At 40.8% G+C, this 22,955-nt stretch overlaps 2 protein-coding genes across 2 annotated transcripts in view; both read left to right on the top strand.

Annotated features, from left to right (window-relative positions):
* vsig10l2 (V-set and immunoglobulin domain containing 10 like 2) overlaps positions 1–22,955 on the top strand; it is a 30,067-nt gene that overhangs the window by 5,867 nt on the left and 1,245 nt on the right. The window contains exons 7-19 of the mRNA XM_084941646.1: positions 608–883; positions 1,113–1,391; positions 1,490–1,747; positions 2,481–2,756; positions 3,090–3,365; positions 4,332–4,610; positions 4,709–4,966; positions 17,506–17,781; positions 18,130–18,405; positions 19,521–19,799; positions 19,898–20,155; positions 20,234–20,524; positions 20,732–21,067. Coding sequence (XP_084797772.1) covers positions 608–883; positions 1,113–1,391; positions 1,490–1,747; positions 2,481–2,756; positions 3,090–3,365; positions 4,332–4,610; positions 4,709–4,966; positions 17,506–17,781; positions 18,130–18,405; positions 19,521–19,799; positions 19,898–20,155; positions 20,234–20,524; positions 20,732–21,067 — 3,618 coding nt within the window. The remainder of the gene's footprint in view (positions 1–607; positions 884–1,112; positions 1,392–1,489; positions 1,748–2,480; positions 2,757–3,089; positions 3,366–4,331; positions 4,611–4,708; positions 4,967–17,505; positions 17,782–18,129; positions 18,406–19,520; positions 19,800–19,897; positions 20,156–20,233; positions 20,525–20,731; positions 21,068–22,955) is intronic.
* On the top strand, positions 5,052–11,130 carry LOC146379071 (V-set and immunoglobulin domain-containing protein 10-like 2). Its single transcript, XM_084941615.1, has 6 exons — positions 5,052–5,335; positions 5,812–6,168; positions 6,423–6,542; positions 6,635–6,659; positions 10,553–10,626; positions 10,976–11,130. Exons 1-6 carry the CDS (start codon positions 5,200–5,202, stop codon positions 11,128–11,130), a joined length of 867 nt encoding a protein of 288 aa, XP_084797741.1. The 5' UTR covers positions 5,052–5,199.

Below are 22,955 nucleotides of genomic sequence, written 5' to 3'. Positions count from 1 at the left end.
TTTTACTTTGTGGCATGGTGCCTCTATCCTCGTGAAAGAGGCCAAAGCCAACTGCAGAAGCCTGCTGATGCTGTCTGCTCTTGTTAACCATAACAGCACATCCCACAAGTTGGCAAGAATCCTGAAAGTGGCACAGGGACCAAGAAAACCACGTCATTGTCTGTACTGTCTTCTTCTTGCTTTCTGTAATATCAGCAACCAAATTAAAAGTCTCTCTTTTCTCTTAATTACTCATTTACATAATATCCTCAAAACCTAACAGTAACATTTTGACCCGAAAGAGAGTGCTCTCAGAGTGCAGGCTTACTTGTTGTTCCTAGATTTTCCTAAAGTACACTGAGAAGCGGAGCCTTTAGCTATCAGGCTCTCTCCCGTGCAGCTCCCTCTTTGGGTTTGGGAGACAGAGAGCTACTCTACTTTTAAGATTGGGCTTGAAGCTTTCCTTGTTGATAAAGCTTGTAGTTATGGCTGAATCAAGTAAGGGTTAGTTTTCTTACTGTAGCATAAAACAAAGATTTCTTATCAGACTAATATGAGTTTTGCACATAACACGCCTGTGTCCCTTATTTCTTGATTAAAGGAAAGAATTCATATTCTTTCTCATCAGTTGGACCAGACATTCCTCAGATAGACGTGACTCCGTACACTATGACCAGGCGGGGTTACTCGGCTCTGGAGACGGAGGCTGTTTCCTTGCTGTGTCAGGCCCAGTCCAATCCAGCCAGTCAGTACGTCTGGTTCTACAACAGCTCCCAGGTCTATACTGGGCAGAAGTTCACCATCACCAAGAGCCTCCGTATGCACACTGGCAACTACACCTGTTTGGCACAGAACACCTACCTCAACACCAGCTCCAATAACACCATCAGCCTGACTGTCTACTGTGAGTGTGACCTCTGACCTCTTGACCATGATTTCAACTCCTTTGTCAGCCCTGTACCACTACCGTGTGTTCTTCTTACTTGTGTACTCACAGACACACAAACAATTTCTCTTGGGAAGTGGAAATATTGAAAAAAACACTTATTTTATTCTGGTATAATAATTTCTACCTAACATCTTTAGTATCGCTGCCAAACAATAACTTTTTTCTGTGTCATATTCCCCCACAGACCCCCCTGATGGCTCCCCGTCCTGTTCTGTGGAGCCGGCTCTGAATCACACCTCTCTGCGGCTGCTGTGCTCCTGGCCTGGTGGATTCCCCTCACCTTCCCTCCACTGGACTGGAGACCTGATACAAGATCAGTCCAACACAGCCCAGCTAACAAGTTCAGCCTCCAGCACTACCATCATGCTGCCCTCTGGAGGACTGACTTCTAATAACAGCTTGTTTACATGCCTGGGCTCCCATCCTGCCCTGAAACAGTCGACACAGTGTAGCACACGCACACGTGAGTGCAGCAATGTCAACAAACAGTAAAAGATAAGTTAGTGGCAGTATTGTGATCATGTATCTGAACATGTTTATATCTCTCCTCTCCTTCATCAGATATTCCTCCTGCAGAGCCACTGTGCTTTGCTTATGTGACTAATGACAAACAGTATCTGACGATGTCCTGCTCCTGGGAGGGAGGGGCCCCGAAAGCTTTGGTGTGGTGGGAGGGCCCCGAAGGTCAGAGCAAAGGTGGAGAAGAAACCTCCAACAACTTTACCCTTCGCTATAGCACTGTACGGTTTGGGAGACCTTACACCTGCCATGCTAGACATCCACTTCTGGTCCAAACCAAGATCTGCAGACTCACGCTGGGTCAGTGCACATTTTCATGATGTGATGAGATTTATTCATTCTTTTTGATCGATGCTGATGCAGTGCAGAGTCATATTTGTATACACGGGAAATTATTTGGAGTGTTCCTTCCACCTGAAAACAAATTATCTACCTTTCAGTAAACTAACATGATTTTAAAATCAGCATCTGAGGTCCTTTGATACAACACATGTAATAACTGACCACCAGCTAAAAAATCAATATGTGATGTCTTACTACCCAAAATTATACACCAGTACAAGTATATTCAAAATGATCTTATCAGTGTTCATAAGCTGGGGTATTTTTTTTTTTAATTTTTAAGGTTCATTGTGCCTCTAAAGCTGACCATTTAAGGGTTGTCTTTGCTTGATCTATTAAAAAAAAATCTCAGCGACAACAATTTGTCCTTTTAACTCTGCAAAACATGACTGGTTAAGTCTGAGCATAATGACAAATGGTATACACATGTCCCTTTATCTTCATAAAATAGTATCACTGCATCAGCATTTATTAGTCATTTTGTATTTAACATGCCCACATCAGATTAAAACTATACTATTCGAGAAACTTTGAGGCTCTTTCTCAGTTTGGTGTCCTGTTTTGGCCAAAAGTTCACACATAGTGGAAATGAAATTATAAGATCATCTTTTTAGTGTTTGTTTACTGCCCTTCAGTTCTACTTCTGACTGTTAACATCCAGACACATCTGTGTTATTCATCTTCATTGTAGTCCCCGTCAATAAGCCTTACGTCCTGATGAGTGATACTTCTCCAGTGGAAGGATCTTCAATGTGGATGCGCTGCAATGTGGAAAATGGGACTGAACCGATCCGGTATGTGTGGCAACGCGAAACCAGCAGTGAAGACGTCACAACATTTGCACAGGGCAACAACAGCATTATCAACGTCACCAACGTCAACCGCAACCACACCGGCTGGTACCTCTGTGTCACCAGCAACAATATCAACAGCCAGACATCAGATCGCGTATGGCTGGACACCATCTGTAAGTATTGAAGCTGAGGTAGGGAATCACTGGACAAAAGAAAAAGCAACCAAAATCACGATATTTTGGTCAATGGCTTATCTTTTCTGATCAGACTGAGTGAATAATTTTTGGCATTATAGCTGCTTTACAACAAATGACCGCCTCAGTTGGTGACCTAATGGCAACAGGATGCAGTAATTTTGTGTGTGATCCTACATGGATCACATGACAAAACTTTTCATTGTACCCTGGTTTGAATTTTAGCTCTTAACAACATTTTCTTGCTCTTCTTTCAGCATAAGTTGTTTGTTTCTTGTATCTCTTACATGCACTGCTACGTTTTCTCATCAGTTGGCCCAGATGTTCCTCAAATAGATGTGACTCCACCTCGTACAGTAAGGCAGGGCTACACAGCTCTGGAGACGGAGGCTGTTTCCTTGCTGTGTCAGGCCCAGTCCAATCCAGCCAGTCAGTACGTCTGGTTCTACAACAACTCGCAGGTCTACACCGGGCAGAAGTTCACCATCACCAAGATCCTCCGTGTGGATGCTGGCGACTACACCTGTTTGGCACAGAACACCTACCTCAACACGCGCACCAAAAAAACCATCAGCATGACAGTCTACTGTGAGTGTGACCTCTGACCTCTAACCATTATGATCATTTCACTTTCAATTAAACCTCTCCTGTAATGCAGAAATCCTCATAGGTTCCTTTGTTTTAATTCATCCTTGGCTGTGGGGATGAACACAGTATGGGGATGACGTCTGACTCAGATACTAATTAAAGATGTCAATAAGAAATAACAAGAAGCAGAAGTGCCACACCTCAGTTTCTACAAAGACACACCATGCTCCGTGTTTATTGGACAAATATGGTAGAGAAATATAATGGCCACTCCAAGGCGACTCCTAACCCATTTTAACGTGTTTTGTGTTGGTCAAATGTGAGACAAGCCTTTGTTATCCTTTTTGGTCAGGAGTGGTTTTCTCCTTGGAGCTCTTCATTGGATGCCATTTTTGCCTAGTCTCTTTGCTGTTGTTAAATCATGAAATCTGACCTTTACTGAGGAAAGTGAAGCCTCGATTTCTTTAGATGTTTTTCTGGGTTCTTTTGTGACTTTCTGGATGAGTTGTTGATGCACTACTGGAGTAATTTTGATAGGCCTGCTACATCTGGGAAGTTTCATCACAGTTCCAAGTTTTGATTTGTTATTTGTGGATAACTCGCTGGAATCCGAAAGATTTCGAAGTAGCTTTGTAACCCTTTCCAGACAGATAGATGCCAGTGACTTTGTTTCTCATCTGTTCTTGACTTTCTTTAGAACTTTGATGTGTTGCTTTCTGAGATTTTTTTTAGCCTACTTCACTTTGTCAGACAGATTCCAGTAAAGCAGCTTCTGGTTCTGTCAGTAATCAGGCCTGGGTGTTGCTCATGAACCTGAACTCAGCTTCCCAAAATATGTGTATATAATCAAATAATTTTATAACTTACTCATGCCCAACATTATAAATACACGACATCTTTCCTGGGCCTTGATTTCACCGCACTTTACACATCATTACCTTGTTACCTCTATCATATCCCCCACAGACCCCCCTGATGGCTCCCCATCCTGTTCTGTGGAGCCGGCTCTGAATCACACCTCTCTGCGGCTGCTGTGCTCCTGGCCTGGTGGATTCCCCTCACCTTCCCTCCACTGGACTGGAGACCTGATACAAGATCAGTCCAACACAGCCCAGCTAACAAGTTCAACCTCCAGCACTACCATCATGCTGCCCTCTGGAGGCCTGACTTCTAATAACAGCTTTTTCACTTGCTTGGGCTCCCATCCTGCCCTGAAACAGTCGACACAGTGCAGCACACGCACACGTGAGTGCAGCAATGTCAACAAACAGTAAAAGATAAGTTAGTGGCAGTTTTGTGATCATGTATCTGAACATGTTTATATCTCTCCTCTCCTTCATCAGATATTCCCCCTGCAGAGCCACTGTGCTTTGCTTCTGTGACTAAAGACAAACAATACTTGATGCTGTCCTGCTCCTGGGAGGGAGGGGCCCCGAAAGCCTTGGTGTGGTGGGAGGGCCCCGAAAGTCAGAGCAAAGGTGGGGAACAAACCTTCAACATCCTGATCCTCCACTATGGCACAGCTCGCAGTGGGAAACCTTACACCTGCCACGCTAAACACCCACTTCTGGTCGAAACCAAGACCTGCAGACTCACACTGGGTCAGTGCACATTCTCACTGCACAACAAATAGCAGATATAAATTGTTAAATAATTAGTCTGTACATTGTCACACGTAGAGGCACCAGTGCTGCAGACACAGCGCAGAGTCGTGTCTGTGTACGAGGGGAGCGACGTTCAGCTTACCTGCAGTCTGAGAGACAACTACCTTCCTGTCAATGAAATCACCTGGTTTAATAATCAGGGTGTCGGTGTCCAAGACACCTCAAAGTACATGCTTCTGAGAACGTCTGCATGGGCCAATCTGACTGTGAGAGACACAGATGAAACTCAAGACAGCGGCGAGTACAGGTGCTCCACTTCCAACGCAGTGGGAGGAACCGAAATCAATATCACTTTAGTCATCAAGAGTAAGGACCTGTTTTATTTTTCTGATCTTTTTTGGGCTTGTTGAATAATTTCCCTGTTGAGAACTGTATTACATTCCTTGACTCTGTACAGCATATGAATCTCAGTCAGCTTAGAATAAAAATGTGAAATGAGGGGGAAATGTGTCGACTTCTTCTCCTGATTTTTTCCAGTTAAAAACACCTTAAATCACAATTCAATACACAAAAAAACAACATGGAAAACTCATTCTTTCACTTTTTACTTTTGTGCAGTTCAGACAATGCTTTCCCTGTCTTTATTCTAAATTCAGCAAAGGGGTTAATATCTCCAGTTTAATATATTAGTAATAGAAGTATTACTTAAAAGTAATTAGTAGTCTGGGAATTGACTACACATTATTTAATGGAAATCCACACATTAATTGATTAGATATACAAACTGGATTGATGTCATATCGAAGTCATATTTATTTATGTTTGTCTTATGTGTGTATAAGAGTACCCCATGCCACCCAATGCAACCCTGGTCAGAGTGATGTACACCAGCCGACAGCGTAATGAGGTGGAGCTGGAGTGGGTAGTGGAGAATGAGGAAGCAGGAAGTTGGACAGGTTTCTTCTTGGAGCACCGATGGTTGTCTGAGCGTCCACGAAGGAAAGGAAGCGGGAATGACTCTTCAAGTGAGCAGGTGGAGGAGAAAGTTGGTCCCGTAGTCTGGTACCGTAACATCCTCCAGGATCCAGCTGTCAGGATGTATACAGTGGGGAGCCTGACGCCAACGGTTACCTACCAGTTTCGCATCATACCGGTGAACCACCGCACTGTGGGACACCCTTCTACTCCAAAGAAACCAGGTACAGGAAATGCGAGACATATGAGACTTCTGGCAAAGAACTGGGCAAAGTGGGTGGGGGGCTTCAACAAAAATGTATTAAAATTTATCTGAAAAATTAACCCACAATACTCTAGTTCAACAGAGTTTACATTAATGTGGAACCTAGTAGTCATTCCTATTATGGGATAACGGTACGGTGAACGCTTATCACTTTGCAGATGTGTTTTCACAGAGCTCAGCTCCTTTGCAATATTTAACTCTGATGTGTTTTAGTGGAACCACGCAACAATTTGTACCCCGCTGTGATTGGAGCAGCTATCGGTGGGATGATTGCAGCCATTGTCACTGTTCTGCTGCTCATGTTCATCCTCCGTAACTGCAGCATCAATCCTCGTGAGTCCTCCACACACGACCAACACCAGCATCCTGCTGACCTGTGCATAAAGCAACATTATGTAGCTTTAATACTCTGTATCTCCCCCCAGGACTCCATGACTTGCTGTTTGGCTTGTAAGTATATGTGTATCTGTTGCAACCTTCACCAGGCACTTTATTGGGTACACACTGGTAGTATTGAGTTGGACCATCTTTTGCTTTCCAATCTGTCTGAATTCTCTGTGATATTTTCTGACCTGAACAGTTTCTGTTATGTTTCAGTCTTGTTTCCAGAACAAAACGGCTACATGTTCATCAGAAGTTATTGTGGGTAACCTCTGCTTGTACAGCTTACAAGGGATAACCTCGGGAAAACACAGAATCTATTCTAATGATCATCAAACCATGTCTTTATTGATCATTACTGAGGTGTCAAAACTTGTTATTAAAGGTACTCAAGAGATGTTCAAGGGGTAACAAGTTAAGTAAGGTCTTGAAAACATCATCCAGTGCTTTTTAGTTCAATTCAGTCCAATTCTATTTTATTTATACAGCACCAAATAACAACAACAGTTGCCTCGAGTAGCTTTATATTGTAAAGTAAAGAGCTTACAATAATAGAGAGAAAACCCCAAAATCAAATGACCCCCTATGAGCAATCACTTGGCTACAATGGTAAGAAAAAACTTCCTAACAGTAAGAAACATCCAAAAGAAATTGACTCAGGTTGGGGGTGTTTCTACAGCTTATAGAGGTCACCTGCCCATCATGTCAGGTCCTCCAGGGGAAAAACAAGGCATTCTGTACTCAGCAGATATATAATTTCTTCAGTTTTTTCTAGTTCTGTGCCATCATTTTCTTCCAAATTGTACAAAATGCCACCGTCAAGAGATGCCTGAATGGAGGTCTTCATCCTGCATTTGTAAATATTAGTGAGTCTTTTCTGCTTATACTTTTAGCTGTCAGCTGATTCAAAACACTGCAGCAAGAGTAATAACAAGGACTGGAAAGAACGAGCCTGAATAATCAGGCTCTATTATATTCTAAATACCTTTTTGTACTATATCATCCCAATAGAGGGCTTCAAGCTCAGTTTCAAGGCTTATTTCTGATTCTGAGAATTTCTAGAATCAGAAGGCAGACACCTGCTCTACCTCCCCTTTGATTAAGATTGCAGTAAATAAAGCAACCCTCAAGCAGCTCTTAGTTATGTTGCTACAGCCTGTGTTTATGTGCCGCTCTTGGATAGCAGGAATGTTGGCTTTCTCTTTTCTCTTTCCCCTCCACCCCTACAACCACTCAAGACAGATGGCTGCTCTTCCCTAAGCCTGCCTCTGTCAGAGGTTTCTTCCTGGTAAAAGAAAGTTCTTGCTCCCAACTACTGAGGGTTTATATTGCAATATAAAGTTCAACAAGACAATTGATGTCAATACCTGCAAATGGCGGGCCCACTGGTGGGTGGTCCCATGTGGCTATTCACTAAAGGTCTCATATTATTCACAGTATTGCTTATTTTTAAATAAGTAAACTTGGTAATGGACCATCTGAACTTGAGATTGTTCATTCTAGCATTTATTTCCAGTTACTTGCATTAGAGATGGCACGATACCACTTTTTTTATGTCCGATACCGATACCGATATCATAAATTTGGATATCTGCCGATACCGATATGAATCCGATATAGTGTATTTTTTAATCAATAAAACGTTTTTTTTAATATTTTGCTGCATTTTGTATAAGTTTACACTCAAGTTTAAATAAATAACAACACTAAAGCTATTCTGTTATACCTGTATGTAAAAAATACACTGCGCCCAAAATATTTCATAGTTCAGCAAAACCAATCAATCTAATAAACTTAAACCTACTCCATCCTCCCTATTCTGGTATTTTAAAGAGTACTTAGCAGAAATATTAAGCAACCTAACTAATAGGGTTGCAAACTCCCAGCAAAAAAAAAATAGGGAACCACCCTCCCCCTCATGATGCTTAATCGATGTAATCAAATTTAATTTGATGCAGGGGGAAAAATGCACAGAAATAAATTATTTTTCAAGAATAATTAAATAGATTCAACATCTTTCTTCAACAGAATTGCAGAATTCACAGATGGTATCTTCCCAAAGGAAAAAGTAGTATAGCTTACTAGGGTATATTAGACTTAACAGTTACTATATACAGTAATGGACTACTATATATTTTACATCAGATTAAAACTTTGGGTGTAAGATTCAGATAATTATTTATTAAAAGCTAGACATTTTAAATGAGAATAAGAAAGAAAAGTATGTCTTTGTGCCCCCTTTTCCCTGTTCATGCCCTATCGGCCCCCCTGGCTAAACTTTGCTAGATCCGCCCCTGCACAGTTACCAGCTACGTAGAAAAAGATCCTGGTGTAGAAAGTAATATTAAATAAATTCTAACAACAGCTTATCAAGCTTAATAGTGCTGCTGTTGTTCAACCGCTGGTTTCCTCTTTCTGGTGAGAAGTGGGCCAAAAACTAAGAAGAGAGACGGACTCCCGACAGAAAAGCCGATCGATTGAAGTAGCAGCAGGAGAGGGAGAGAGAGAGAGAGAAGCAGTGCTCCATATATCGGTTGTTAAGCTTAACGCTAAAATGCTTTACAAACATTCAGAGATGAACTTACACACTTTCTTTACTTCTCTCTGGGAAAACTTCCTCGGAGATGAAATGCTGGTTTGGTAGCGAAGCTACAAATACACACAGCCGCTCTATCACGTGATGCATACTGCTGCGATGTGCTAGGTTATGAGCCGAGTTACGCTGTGTAGAAAGTTTTGTGAGGTGCTTTTTTGATATTTAATGGATCGGATTACATTTTTTATTTCTCGCCGATATCCGATCCAGTAATTTGGGTCAGTATCGGACCGATACCGATACGTAATATCGGATCGGTCCATCTCTAACTTGCATAGTACGGACTAATAATTTTTTTTTTTTTTTTTTTTTTTAAAAAGACTCACCTCAGATTCCTGCACATTCAAAGACACGCGTTTAACTCCTTTACACACTGAGCACGTGAAAAAACAACTTAAAATTCAGTATTTTTCACATGTGAACTTGTTTTTGTAATGTATATATACACAGTATAAGTCTAACAAAAAGAGGCCCTTTGACAAAAAAGAGGTCGACATCAAGAGACGATGAGCTGCTTCTGAAGTTTCTAAGCAGGAAAGTGGAACTGAGACTCAGGGTTCATGCAGTTCTCAAGAGAAGGGAGCAGCAGGGAAAATTTCATGGTTTGATGCAGCAGTTGAAACTGCAACATGGACACTTTTGTACATATTTCAGGATGTCAGTGGGGCAGTTTGAGTTCGAGTTAGCAGAGATGGGACCACATCTGAGGAGGCAGAGAAATCATTTTAGGGATGATTGACCCGAAGCAGCGTCTAGATATGTGTCTGTTCAGTCAGTTTTGAGCTTAAAAGCGCACTTGTTTCCAAAAGCATTAATCTGACTGGTGAGATCTGTTTATTCTATACTGAAAAATTAGAAAAATCGAGCTTGATCCAAAAAGACAAATGCAGAATATTCATCATGTGAAATTAACGGCTGTGAACAACTTTAGTAAGACAGGCAACTCCAAAAACTATTTGGACTAACGCTGGAAACATTAGCATGAATTTTACTAGTTAGGTTTGTAAAGGCCTTTAGACACAGAGGCAACACTCATATATTTTCCCCTTTTGGACATCTACTTCTTGCCTTTAATCATTAGCTTGACATTGTATCCTACTGTTTCTCAGCTGCTTCTACTAAAATGAAAACATGAGCTTTAAGCGGGTCAGCTCTAACTCACACTTATAGCCACAAATGCAGCAGGGCTTTGGCAGGTATGGCAAAAACCTGTTTATGCACAGGTAATGACCCCTTCAACAATGAGGCGAACAGGTGTACCTAATGAAGTGTCTGGTGACTGGTAATGAAACATTTCCAGTTCGCAGCTCTGATGGTAACTAATTATCTATTAGTAATGCCTTTTCATCTTTGATGATGACTGCAGGCAGCACAGCCAGTCGCAGGAAAACATCAACTTCCCAGAGGATGAAGTGTTTGGTGGGTCAGAGGGAGCAACTGGTGGATCATCCAGTCCAGGAAAGTTGAATAGACACATTTATAGATTCATAGTCTCGAGTCCAGATTAAATTATTTTCTATTTTTAATTAATGAAAAAAAATCCAATTCATTAGGTTCTATTTTATGGATTTTGTTTTTGTTGTTGTTTATTTGATTGTTTTATGACTTTATCTTTTAGCAATAATCAATGCCAGCACTCTTAGTTATCCATCTGCATAGATGCAAATGATGAATTGGACTGAACTTCATTTTCTAACAGATATGTGCTCATTTTTCCCTCATTATGAGCTTTGTTGAAAAAACAAAAACAAAATGCCAACAATAGTCTTTGATGTTTGTCTTTTTCCAGGTCCAGCAACGGCTTTACCCCGAGCAGCTTCAACCCTCACCTCCTCACCCATGAGGGCCACCCCCATCCCCGCCACCACCAGCCAAGCCCCTCCCTCTGGAGACGATAACAAGCCAGTCAGCGTCACCATCACCGTCAAGGCGACGGGTTCATAGTCACACGCCCCTCTCTTTCAGCTGTAATTCACATGTGACTATTTTTGTTGACAGTTTGCTTTTGAGCTCTTTTAAAATACCGTAAAAAGTTACGAGTTCCCCACATCAACTTTTCACTGCAAAGCTCACAGTCATTTAAAGCATGTTCGACACAGTAAATTAAATGTTATACAGAAAACTCTGATCAGCCTACTGTAATTTTTTATTTATAAAATAGGAAAAATATTTTGTTTTAGCATCTTAGCCACATGTTTTGAGAAGCCCCTGCAGCTTCTTCATTCACAGTCAGAGGCTTGAATTTATAACTGGGCCTACCTTTCATCTAAAAATGAAGTGAAAGCTTTGTTAACCTTCTGTGTGTGTGAGAGTGTGACAGAAAGAGTTAGATGAGGGAAGTAGTATGTTTGGGTTTTTTTTTTTTACCTTAAAATATTACACTGAAAATATCCTGTATACGTATATAAGGATGAACTATTTAGTGTAGATGAGTTTGTATCCAAGTGCCAGATCCTTTTTTTCTAATAAGGTGAAATCAATCAATCCACAGTGATGAAACAAGGTGTGAAATGTGACTGACAGCAACAATACTGTAGTTGGGGCAAATAAATATATATTTTTAAATTCATATATTCAGAATTGAACCACAGGGTGAGTCCATCCATCCATCCATCCATCCATCCATCTTCTGCTTATCCAATTCAGCGTCACCACTCAGGACATAGTGTGGTTCATCGACCAATTAGAAACAACTCCTCCAGTCTGCATGTTGAAGCATCCTTGAGTTGCCCCCAGTGTGTCTATTGAAGTGTGAATGTGTATTTGTGAAAGAAATCCTAGTTTCAGACACTAGAAAATGTCACTTTATAAGGCACATCTCTCATTCAGATCAGTGGATATGTGCATTTTTACACCAATAGCTTCTAATTACCTGAAAAAATTCTGTGATTCACCTTTGGAGTTCTTGTAGATGTTTTCTGCATCAACTGATGTTAGGGTGATTTGGATAGGGTGGCCAGTGCTGGACTCACCGACAGTAGTTTGAAATTTAGGCCAATTTTAGATGATTTCGATGATTTCCCTTAAAGTAAAATGATTGATCTAAAAAAAATCTTTTTAAAACCTCTTTTTTAAGCCTTTATTCTGATGCCTTACAGATCTCGGCATAGTCACACTGCACACTACAGTAGCAAAGAAAACACTGTAGATATCAGGCGATGTTACTGGAGACGATCAAAGAAGATTAAGTGTTTGTAGTCCACATACATAAAAAAACAGCATTTTTTTTATTGAGACTTACTACCCGTTTCGTATCATTCTACATAAATTTGGTCATATTTGGTCAAGACTGAAGCTTTACACACAATATCTTTTATAGCTGTATCAAAAGGTGTCCATTACTGGGAATGACTGGACAGCATGGAGGCAAGAACATCTTGAATGGCTCTATACATAAATCATGTAACATCTTTCAAAATGCTGAATTCTGTGTTTAGAGTGCTAAAAAAAGACAAAGCAAACCGATTGGAAGCCACCATAAATGTATAGGTAACAGAAAGATTACAACCAATTAGACACTGTATGATTTGAACATGTGTGTGGATCAAAATTGAAATTCTTTTTGGGAAAACATGGGCACCTTTTCCTTGGACCAAAGAGAAAAGAAACCATCTTTTTTCAGTGCTTATCTTCTTTTCTTTTTTTTTTTTTTTTTCTTTTTTTTTTTTTTAAATTTATTTGTTGTTTGATGTGTGGACATGCTGCAAATCAATTTCCCACTGGGGACAATAAAGTCACTGACCATTGACTCAGCTTAAAAGCCTGCATCTCTGATGACATGGTGCCTACAAACTTAGCTGCTGAAAAAGCACCATCAATTCTGAGAGGTGTATACAGGTTTTAGAGCAACATATGTTCCATCCAGGTGACATCTTTTTCAGGGAAGGCCTGAATATTTCAATAAAACAATGACAAACCGCATACTGCATCTACTGCAGCAACATGTCTTTGTAAGTAGAAACGTCTAGATGTGAAAACATTTGAAGTATCATCAAGCAGCTATATCCACAAAACTCCAGCAGCTGCTCTCCTCAGCTCCCAGGTGTTTGCAGACTGTTGTTAGAAGAAGAGGGGATGCTACACAGTGGTAAACATGACACTGTCCCAACTTTTCTTGTCTATATGCTAAATATAATACAAAAACAAAACAAGTCAACAAATAGAAAAGAGCTCCTAGCCAAATTGTTGTAGTGAAAGGCTGCGTCTGATTTGAGAAATTATGATTCTGAACGGCACATTTCTGTGCCTGAGAACCAGTCAGTCAGTACTGAGAGGTAAAATTCAATCTCATCAGTTCTCACCAAAACTATCTATAATAATAACAAATAATAATGATATTGGAGGAATTAATTGCACGGGACTATAGATGCCTTAATTTCCCTCAATAAATCTCACGCTGGGATAAAGCTGCATTTTAACATTTGATTAGTTTTCACTAAATAAGGGAGTAATCTGCTGTATTCCAGCCTTCTGTTTGTCTGCCAAGTGAAGGAAACTGATCTGCGCCCTGCATTCATTCATGACAAACGTCTCACATTACATACTCATGGCTCCACCAAGCAGTCTATTCTGCTCTTGTATAAACATAAAAACATGTTGAAAATTGTTACAATTACTGAATAAAAGCGTTTGATGGACAGACTGTGCATTCTTGCAGTCCACTGTAAAGTGGAGATTACATTTTTAAATGTTGGCATGCAATGAGAGCATGCTGTGAGGCAACATGACGGTGAAATACTGAATACTTTTACTGAATAATTTTAATCCCACTGGTAGAGTTTACTCTGCTCCTTGGATCCTCATAAAACCTTTGAAATCTGAAGCCTTTAATCTCACAAGTCACCCAAGATGACTGCACATTACAAATGCAGTTTAATCGTACTCTGACTGCATAAATGTTTTTGCAGAGCTCTCCACCTATATATTTTTGTCTTGTATATATTTATACATTTACATATATAGAGAGAGAAATTTTATATATAGATAAAGATATGTTTATGGCATTCCAGAGATCTGAAATTTGTATGAAATTCCAGTGTAGAGGATTGTGGTATTAAGTGCGCAAATGACAGATTCAGCTGCAACTGTGACTGCATTAGTTAATGTGCAGGTGTGTGTGTGTGTGTGTGTGTGTGTGTGAAAGGCCAGCCCATCCACTTACGTGGCTTTCTTGTATAATAGATGGTCTCGGTGTCAGTGTGTTATTCTAACCCAGCAGGAGAAAGAAAGAAGGATAGAGGGATAGAGAGAAAGGAAAACACATTAATAATTGAGCTTAAATCAGTTTACTGACCCTCCGTCCCTTCCTACTCTCAGTCGAATGCACTGGAATCTCCGAGAAGACCTGCAGATCAGAGAGTACGAAAGACGGAACATCAGGCATCTGAAGGAGGGCTGTAATGGTCAGTTAGGCTTCACCTTTTGATCTTTTCCACATTTTTTTGGAGTAAAGAGGTTGTTGGACTCGGGATCATCATGATACCATGGTGGCTCCACTGCTAGGACTGGCCATTCTATATCTAACTACCAGTCTGGTCACTTTGGGGGCAAATGGTAAGAGTTTTCCAGTGTCTGTGGATTCATTTAAACCCCTACTTTTTAAACATCCTTTAAAACAGCAAATTAAGAGAAGTGAATTCTTCATGATCTGGAATGCTGTTGCAAAAATGTAGGATTTGAATACTTGCATGTCATACATTTACATTTTCTGAAAGCACATATCAGTATGTAGACTGTATAAATAATGCAAAGTATTCAATATAACATTTCAAAATTCGCCAAGAACATATATTTGACATTTCTGTAATCAAATTTGGGGTGAGCAGCAAATACACTGATGCATCTACAGTTATTTGGCTCTTACTGATTTAAATGACGGGTCACAGGGCACTGTAGATAACAAGCAGAAAGGCTATGCTAGCAAAAGCTGTTTTAGAACCTGCATGTGGAAATTAAGGAAAAGAAATGCCTGGAATCACTTGTAACAATGTTACGCTGCCTCTGAGACTCACTGTGTAATCAATCCTGCGACCGAACACCGACGAGGTAAACAACACCAGCGTCTCCTGTTCCTTTACACCCATATCTTTGTATCCTTTCCCTCCTCCAGCCCTGCAGATCAACCCCAATGGAGAGGTTGTGTACAAGGACACCCAGATGTATGAGGTGGTGTACCAGGACGCCAGTGTGTATGGGGTAGTGGGCAAAGCCGTGATCCTGGAGTGTGGTCCCTCTGTACCTGACATGTACATATGGAGCTTCACAAAGCCTGGTACTGAAGGCATAAAAGCTGTGGTGTATAATGTGGGACGAGGACCAAAGATTCAGAAGCTAGCTGAGACGCTGGGACAGCTGACTGTCATCTCAAACAGTGCAGCTATAAGCATTGAGAAGCTGCCTCTGGCTGCACAAGGCTTATTCACCTGCCAGGCTTTCTATGACATAGAGAACGAGCCCAAAGTCTACTACTACTACGTGCATCTCATTGTCCGAGGTAAGACTTCCTGCTGTCACGAATGCTACAAATTTTTAGTCAGTTTATAGCTGAAACAGAGACTGACATTCAGTCTTGTTGTCCAATTTCTCCAACATGGCTAATTTGTCTTATATATTCCAAAATAGGACAGTAGACTTGTTGTGTTTACTTGGGTGTATTATCCTAAATTATTATACAGTGTATCCAAATTACTGTAGTGAGTCATTACTATCCCTGTCGCTATGTGCATTGGAGAGAAAGAGGAAGAGATGGAACACTGCAGAAAAACTGAAAATAAAAATCTGTAGATATTTCTCTCTTTTTTTGACTTTTATCATCTAAGAAACTCTACTGTTCAGCATGTGCTGCTTTGTCTTTTGATTATTTGTTGGTCTTTTGAACAGAGCATTTTAAAACTTTAAGAAAAAAAAAAGCTTCTTTACTTTATTTGGCAAAGACGATTTAGATTCTAAAAGTCTAAAACACAATTCCCTATAATCAGGAGATTATAGCTTTGTATTAAGGCTGGCCATAGAGGGACCATAGACTGCATACAAAAGATGAATACAGGCACTACAGATTATTTCTCAGCCTTTTTAAAGGGCGAGCTTGTTTTTTCAAGCCCACAAAATAGGAATTTTAGGATAAGGGGGTTGAGGCCCAGCTTATGCAAACTGGCTTGTTTGGCAAGTGCCTCCATAAACTGTATTGAGGTTTCGCAGACAGGTGACCACTAACCACACCATTAACTTGTCAGCCAATTTAAATGTTTAACAATCAAGTTTTCAATGTAGGATCACATGAAGAAGGCCTAAGTCACATAGGCCTTGACCAACTGGCAACTAATGGTCGTGAGGAAAAAAATATAGATTCCCTGACCGATTGTGAGTGGTTGCTGAAAGTTGACAGCAGTTCCTGGGAAAATGATTGCAAAAGTCTCAGTTTCACAGGCTGACCCACTGGCAACCATCTGTCACTAGGGTCCACACATTTTTTCCAATCGGTTGCCAAAACAATTGTGATTTCTTTGGGCGCTAGCATATTGATGGGTCATAGTTTGAATGAAAATGATGGGTGGTGTCCAGCTATTCTCTGAGCTGTAGTAAAACTGTGATGAGTGTGACACAAACTAGAAATGAAGACGGTCTAACTACAAAGTAAAAGTTGCACCTTTTGAATATGTTGGCTGTAGTTCTGTGGAACAACTTTAATTTTGAAGGCAAACCTTCTCTATTTTTATTTTGTATTTCACTTTCTCAGGATTTACTGCAACTTAGCTAGTAGTTAGTGGATATTTGCAGACAAACACAAAAAACTACAAGCAACTGTGGCACTCTGATAGCAACCAAAGCAATCACACAGAGGGTTTTGGTGTAGCACTTTCTTTGCAACCAGATTCCACAAGTGAGAGTCAGCAACCTCCAGGAAACATCGCCAACCAGCCAAGAAATATGTTTGAGAAGCTCATTAAGTGCAATATGATAGACATGAAAGAACTATTGCTAAAAATTCATTCACTTCGACTGGAGCACAGACTCTAGAAAAGCTGTTAGATTAAATACCGAAAAGGAAACATTATTTTGTCAAATGACTGCAGTGAAAATGCTAAATGCTAACAGTGGTGAGCTCCTGTTTTGTAATCGAAATTAGCATAAGTAAAGGCAGGAGAAAGTAAAAAATTAGCCATAGCAAACAAATTATATCTAGCCTTTGTAGGGCCCCTTTTGACACTGGTCTCATGTTCAATCTCCAATGTTGCTGCTCGTGGGAACTTGCAGCTTTGTTCTGTTTTTAAAATGATCTTTCCAGTTACTGAACACTGTGTTTCTTCGCCGCTAATGCAGTCCCCGTCACTAAGCCTTACCTCTCGCTGAGTGAAGTATCTCCAGTGGAAGGATCTACAATGTGGATGCGCTGCAATTTGGAAAATGGGACTGGACCGATCCAGTACGTGTGGCAACATGAAACCCGCAGTGGTAACATCACGATCATCGCACAGGGCGACAGCAGTGTTATCAATGTGACCGACGTCAACCGCAACCACACCGGCTGGTACCGCTGTGTGGCCAGCAACGCAGTTAACAGTGAAAGCTCCAACCGCTTGTGGCTGGACACCATCTGTAAGTTGAGGAAGTTGGATCAATATGGAGATTTTTGTAAAACTTTTTTTTAAAAAAGAAGCAAAAAGAATGGTTTAAGTTACAGTCTTAAAGAAACAGAAATTGGTATGACTTTGATATTTTCTGTCTAATTTAAACTTGTCTTTGGCATTTTCTGTGTGAGTAATCAGTAAATTACAGGTAAACTGTGCATCATCAGCATTTGTCACTCTCAGAGAAAATGTCATCTTGTGAAACTAAACTAACTTGGATGAAACATTTTGTTATGAGTCAGCTTTTGTGGACAATTTTTAAATGAAGCAGAAGGTCCATCACATTAAATTTCACAGCAATGATTTTTCTCCTCAGTCGGCCCGGACATTCCTCAGATAAACGTAACTCCGTACAGTATAACAGAGCGGGGTTACTCGGCTTTGGAGAGAGAGACTGTTTCTTTGCTGTGTCAGGCCCAGTCCAATCCAGCCAGTCAGTATGTCTGGTTCTACAACAACTCACAGGTCTACAGCGGGCCGCAGCTCACCATCACCAAGATCCTCCGCATGCACACTGGCGACTACGCCTGCTTGGCTCTGAATACCTACCTTAACACCCGCTCCAAAAAAACCATCAGCCTGACCGTCTACTGTGAGTGTGACCTCTGATCTCTGATCATGCTATTAAGCATCTTACTCCTCTGTCAATTCCTGCACTCTACCCTAACGCCTATTGTTCTCTCTTGTTACTGCAAGGAGTGTAAAAGAGTCAAATGTGATCAAACTGTTCAGATTTGACATTTTCAGTACAATACTATCAACAGCTTAAACTCCTAAGACCCAAACTCTTCCATGGCATGCATTTTTAATTTCTCTTTGATATTTGGGCATATTGGGACCCGATGAATGTAAAAACAAAGAATCACCAGAATTTTTTTTTTTTTACCCGATTTTTGTTCCTAAGAAAAAGAGAGCCACATATGAGGATATTCGTTTTTAATTTTGATAAAACAGAGGCAGTATAACGTCCTCATAAGTGGATATCAGGCCCTTGTAGAGCAAAATTAAGTTTTTTGGTCTAGACAACCCAAAATGTGATGTCCACATATGTGGATGCCAGGTCCTAGGAGGTTAAACATCTTTGATTTTCACCCAGGATCTCTGACCTAGAAACATCTCCCTGATCATTTCACTTAATGCAGAATCCTTTTCAGTTTCTTTTTCTGAATGTCTTCTGACTCCATTCAGCACATTCATCTGATATACTTATTTCAAAAGCTTAAACACCTTCAAACTCTGTCTCACACACACACACACACACACACACACACACACACACACACACACACACGCAGACACGCAGCAGATAATGGAAAGCTTGCTGACCTGTTCTCCTGTTTGGACCATCTTGGAAGTTGATGGGACTCTCTGGCAGGTATCTCACTGTGATGTCACAATCATGGCAAGCACGTCATTCACTCTCCCTTTTTTTGGTTTTGCACACGTCTTATGTTTTTGCAATTTGCTAAGATTACATTTTCAGAAGAACTCCACCACCAACAAAAGAAAAAAACTGCAAAATCATAACAACACATCTCTTCTTCGATAATTTTTGTATAGTTATTTTAACCAAACAATCCTTAACAATGTAACAATAATCAAAAAAAAAAAGAAAGAAAGAAAGAAAAAAGGTTCCGGGCCCTGATGACATCAGTTTACTCCACTCGGCACATCATTACCTTGTTACCTCTATCATATCCCCCACAGACCCCCCTGATGGCTCCCCGTCCTGTTCTGTGGAGCCGGCTCTGAATCACACCTCTCTGCGGCTGCTGTGCTCCTGGCCTGGTGGATTCCCCTCACCTTCCCTCCACTGGACTGGAGACCTGATACAAGATCAGTCCAACATAGCCCAGCTAACAAGTTCAGCCTCCAGCACTACCATCATGCTGCCCTCTGGAGGACTGACTTCTAATAACAGCTTTTTCACTTGCCTGGGCTCCCATCCTGCCCTGAAACAGTCGACACAGTGCAGCACACGCACACGTGAGTGCAGCAATGTCAACAAACAGTAAAAGATAAGTTAGAGGCAGTTTTGTGATCATGTATCTGAATGTGTTTATATCTCTCCTCTCCTTCATCAGATATTCCCCCTGCAGAGCCACTGTGCTTTGCTTCTGTGACTAAAGACAAACAATACTTGACGCTGTCCTGCTCCTGGGAGGGAGGGGCCCCAAAAGCTTTGGTGTGGTGGGAGGGCCCCGAAGGTCAGAGCAAAGGTGGGGAACAAACCTTCAACATCCTGATCCTCCACTATGGCACAGCTCGCAGTGGGAAACCTTACACCTGCCACGCTAAACACCCACTTCTGGTCGAAACCAAGACCTGCAGACTCACACTGGGTCAGTGCACATTCTCACTGCACAACAAATAGCAGATATAAATTGTTAAATAATTAGTCTGTACATTGTCACACGTAGAGGCACCAGTGCTGCAGACACAGCGCAGAGTCGTGTCTGTGTACGAGGGGAGCGACGTTCAGCTTACCTGCAGTCTGAGAGACAACTACCTTCCTGTCAATGAAATCATCTGGTTTAATAATCAGGGTGTCGGTGTGCAAGACACCTCAAAGTACATGCTTCTGAGAACGTCTGCATGGGCCAATCTGACTGTGAGAGACACAGATGAAACTCAAGACAGCGGCGAGTACAGGTGCTCCACTTCCAACGCAGTGGGAGGAACCGAAATCAATATCACTTTAGTCATCAAGAGTAAGAATTATTAATCTATGTTTAATTCTAAATTACTTTCTTGCTGAGTGTAAGATCAGAATACTATAACACCTCTGATGTTTGTACAATTATTGTCCATAAAGTTACAGTCAGCATGAAAGTCGATGAGCTACATAAAAAGTTACAAGTGGTCATCACAAAGAAGTCATAGAGATGGGGATATTTCTGTTTGTGTTATCTCTGTAGAGAACCCCATGCCACCCAATGCAACCCTGGTCAGAGTGATGTACACCAGTCGACAGCGTAGTGAGGTGGAGCTGGAGTGGGTGGTGGAGAACCAGGAAGCAGGAGGTTGGACAGGTTTCTTCCTGGAGCACCGATGGATGTTTGAACGACCACAAAGGAAAGGAAGCGGGAATGAGGAGAAAGTTGGTCCCGTAGTCTGGTACCGTAACATCCTCCAGGATCCAGCTGTCAGGATTTATACAGTGGGGAGCCTGACGCCAACGGTTACCTACCAGTTTCGCATCATACCGGTGAACCACCGCACTGTGGGACACCCTTCTACTGCAAAGACACCAGGTACAGGAAATGTGAGACATATGAGACTTTTAGCAAAGAGATGGGCATTTTCAGCTTGCTAAGCTTAAGTAAAAAGAGGCAAAATCACAAAGATGATGTAATATAACATGTAATATATAATATGTAATCATATGTAATATAGATGATGTATATAGATGTAATAATAACTTTACTGTTCTGAAAGGTGTGTTCAGTTTCAAACTTCTCCATTAACATGACATAAAACATGATCAGATTTGAGCTCTAAAAGTAGATTAGACCCCAATTAAACAAATGATACAAACATATTAATGATCAGTTCTTTGCTGAGGAAGATGATCCAATCCAACTGTGACTGACAAAGGTATGTGAAACATTGCTTTCTGTACAGACCTAACATTATGCAGAAGTAACTGCGGTTTAAACATCGGTATGGCATACAAGAAATTGGCTCAAAGTTGGGACCTTGACTTTACCCATTAAAAGAAAATTAGCATTAAATCAATTTGTGATCGAACAGGATCCTCATCTTGCTGCAACACCCAACCCAACGGGAACGAAGTGATCTCTTTTCTCCAAACACACAATTTACAATTAAAATACAGTTAAACCATCTATTAAGCATCTATTTTGTTCTCACACAGTGGGCCAAATATTACACCAACAGGACTCTTATGTGCTGTGGACAGAGTTCTTTTTGAACAGCCAAGCACACCATGATTGCTTATTTACTCATGAATGTGAAAGAGGGCTTTATTACACACCTTGCTTTGATGTTCAACCACTTCGATGGAGGATAACAAAGACTTATTAAAAAGGATCTACCTATGTGGTAGATAATATTTTTGTGTCATTTGCTTAACTGTGTTGTCTTTTTTTACACTCGTGTTAAAATCAGATGATGCTTCAGGTTATTTTTATACAGGAATATAAAAAATTCTTTCAAGCAGCATTGCTAATTATGAGATACAATCTTTAATGTTGTGTTATGATTAATGTGTCTAACTGTGGTGTTTTTTTTGTTTGTGTTTTGTTATCCACTCAGGTGAAAGACTCAAACAAAAACACATGCAAACAACGACACATACCTCATGCTTACACACCTTTCTCTCTACTTCCTTGTTACTTTCTTCTTTTCTGTCTTCCTGATCTTCCCTCGAATTCATCCTGTGTGATAAATGTGCCACTTTGTATTATATTATTGCAGGAAACTGTTCCGAATAAGCCATTTGTTTTATTTAGGTTGCAGAGAAACCTGTGCAGTTATGGTCAGATTTTCATACACTCATCATTGGCATGAATGTAATTTTGGGTTTCAGCAATTTCTTTGAATTTTTCTTTTTATAGGCTTGTATGATGGTGCAGCATATGTCTTTATTACAGATGTAATAAAGAATTATTACATCTGAGGGCACTCCCTGGATTGACTAATACTCACAACAACAGGAAAGTCCAAAAAATTCAGTGAGGAGATTTGCAGTTCGGAAAGTCTCTTAGAGCCATCTCTAAAACAGATTCTAAGATCATTGGTTCAAACAAGAGTGCATAAGTACAAGTTATTCTGATATGCCTCCACTTTGCCAAGGATGCAAAGAAAACCCAAACGGTCACCCTCAGATCAGAGGAAATTGGTTATGATGTTCAGGAACAACCCAGCAACCAACAAGGCTCAAGCCTCCCATTAACTAGAAAACTGCTGGAACACCACTATCACTGTCCACACTAAAGGTAACTATTTGACCACAATGACTAAGAGGTATGTTTGGAGGAGTAAAGGTGAGACTTTCAAAGCTAAGAGCACTTTGCCAGACGTCAAGCATGGTGGTGCTAGCATCATACTGTGGGGCTGTGTTGCTGCCGATGGCACTGGCACATAAAGTGCATAAAGTGGGTGGAATAGTGAAGAAGG

This window comes from Perissodus microlepis, chromosome 10 (assembly GCF_051167445.1).
Source record: "Perissodus microlepis isolate ML-2025 ecotype Zambia chromosome 10, ASM5116744v1, whole genome shotgun sequence".
In the NCBI taxonomy this organism is placed as follows: domain Eukaryota; kingdom Metazoa; phylum Chordata; class Actinopteri; order Cichliformes; family Cichlidae; genus Perissodus; species Perissodus microlepis.
The sequence above is the reverse complement of the archived record's forward strand: the minus strand, read 5'-3'. Positions and strand labels throughout refer to the sequence as shown.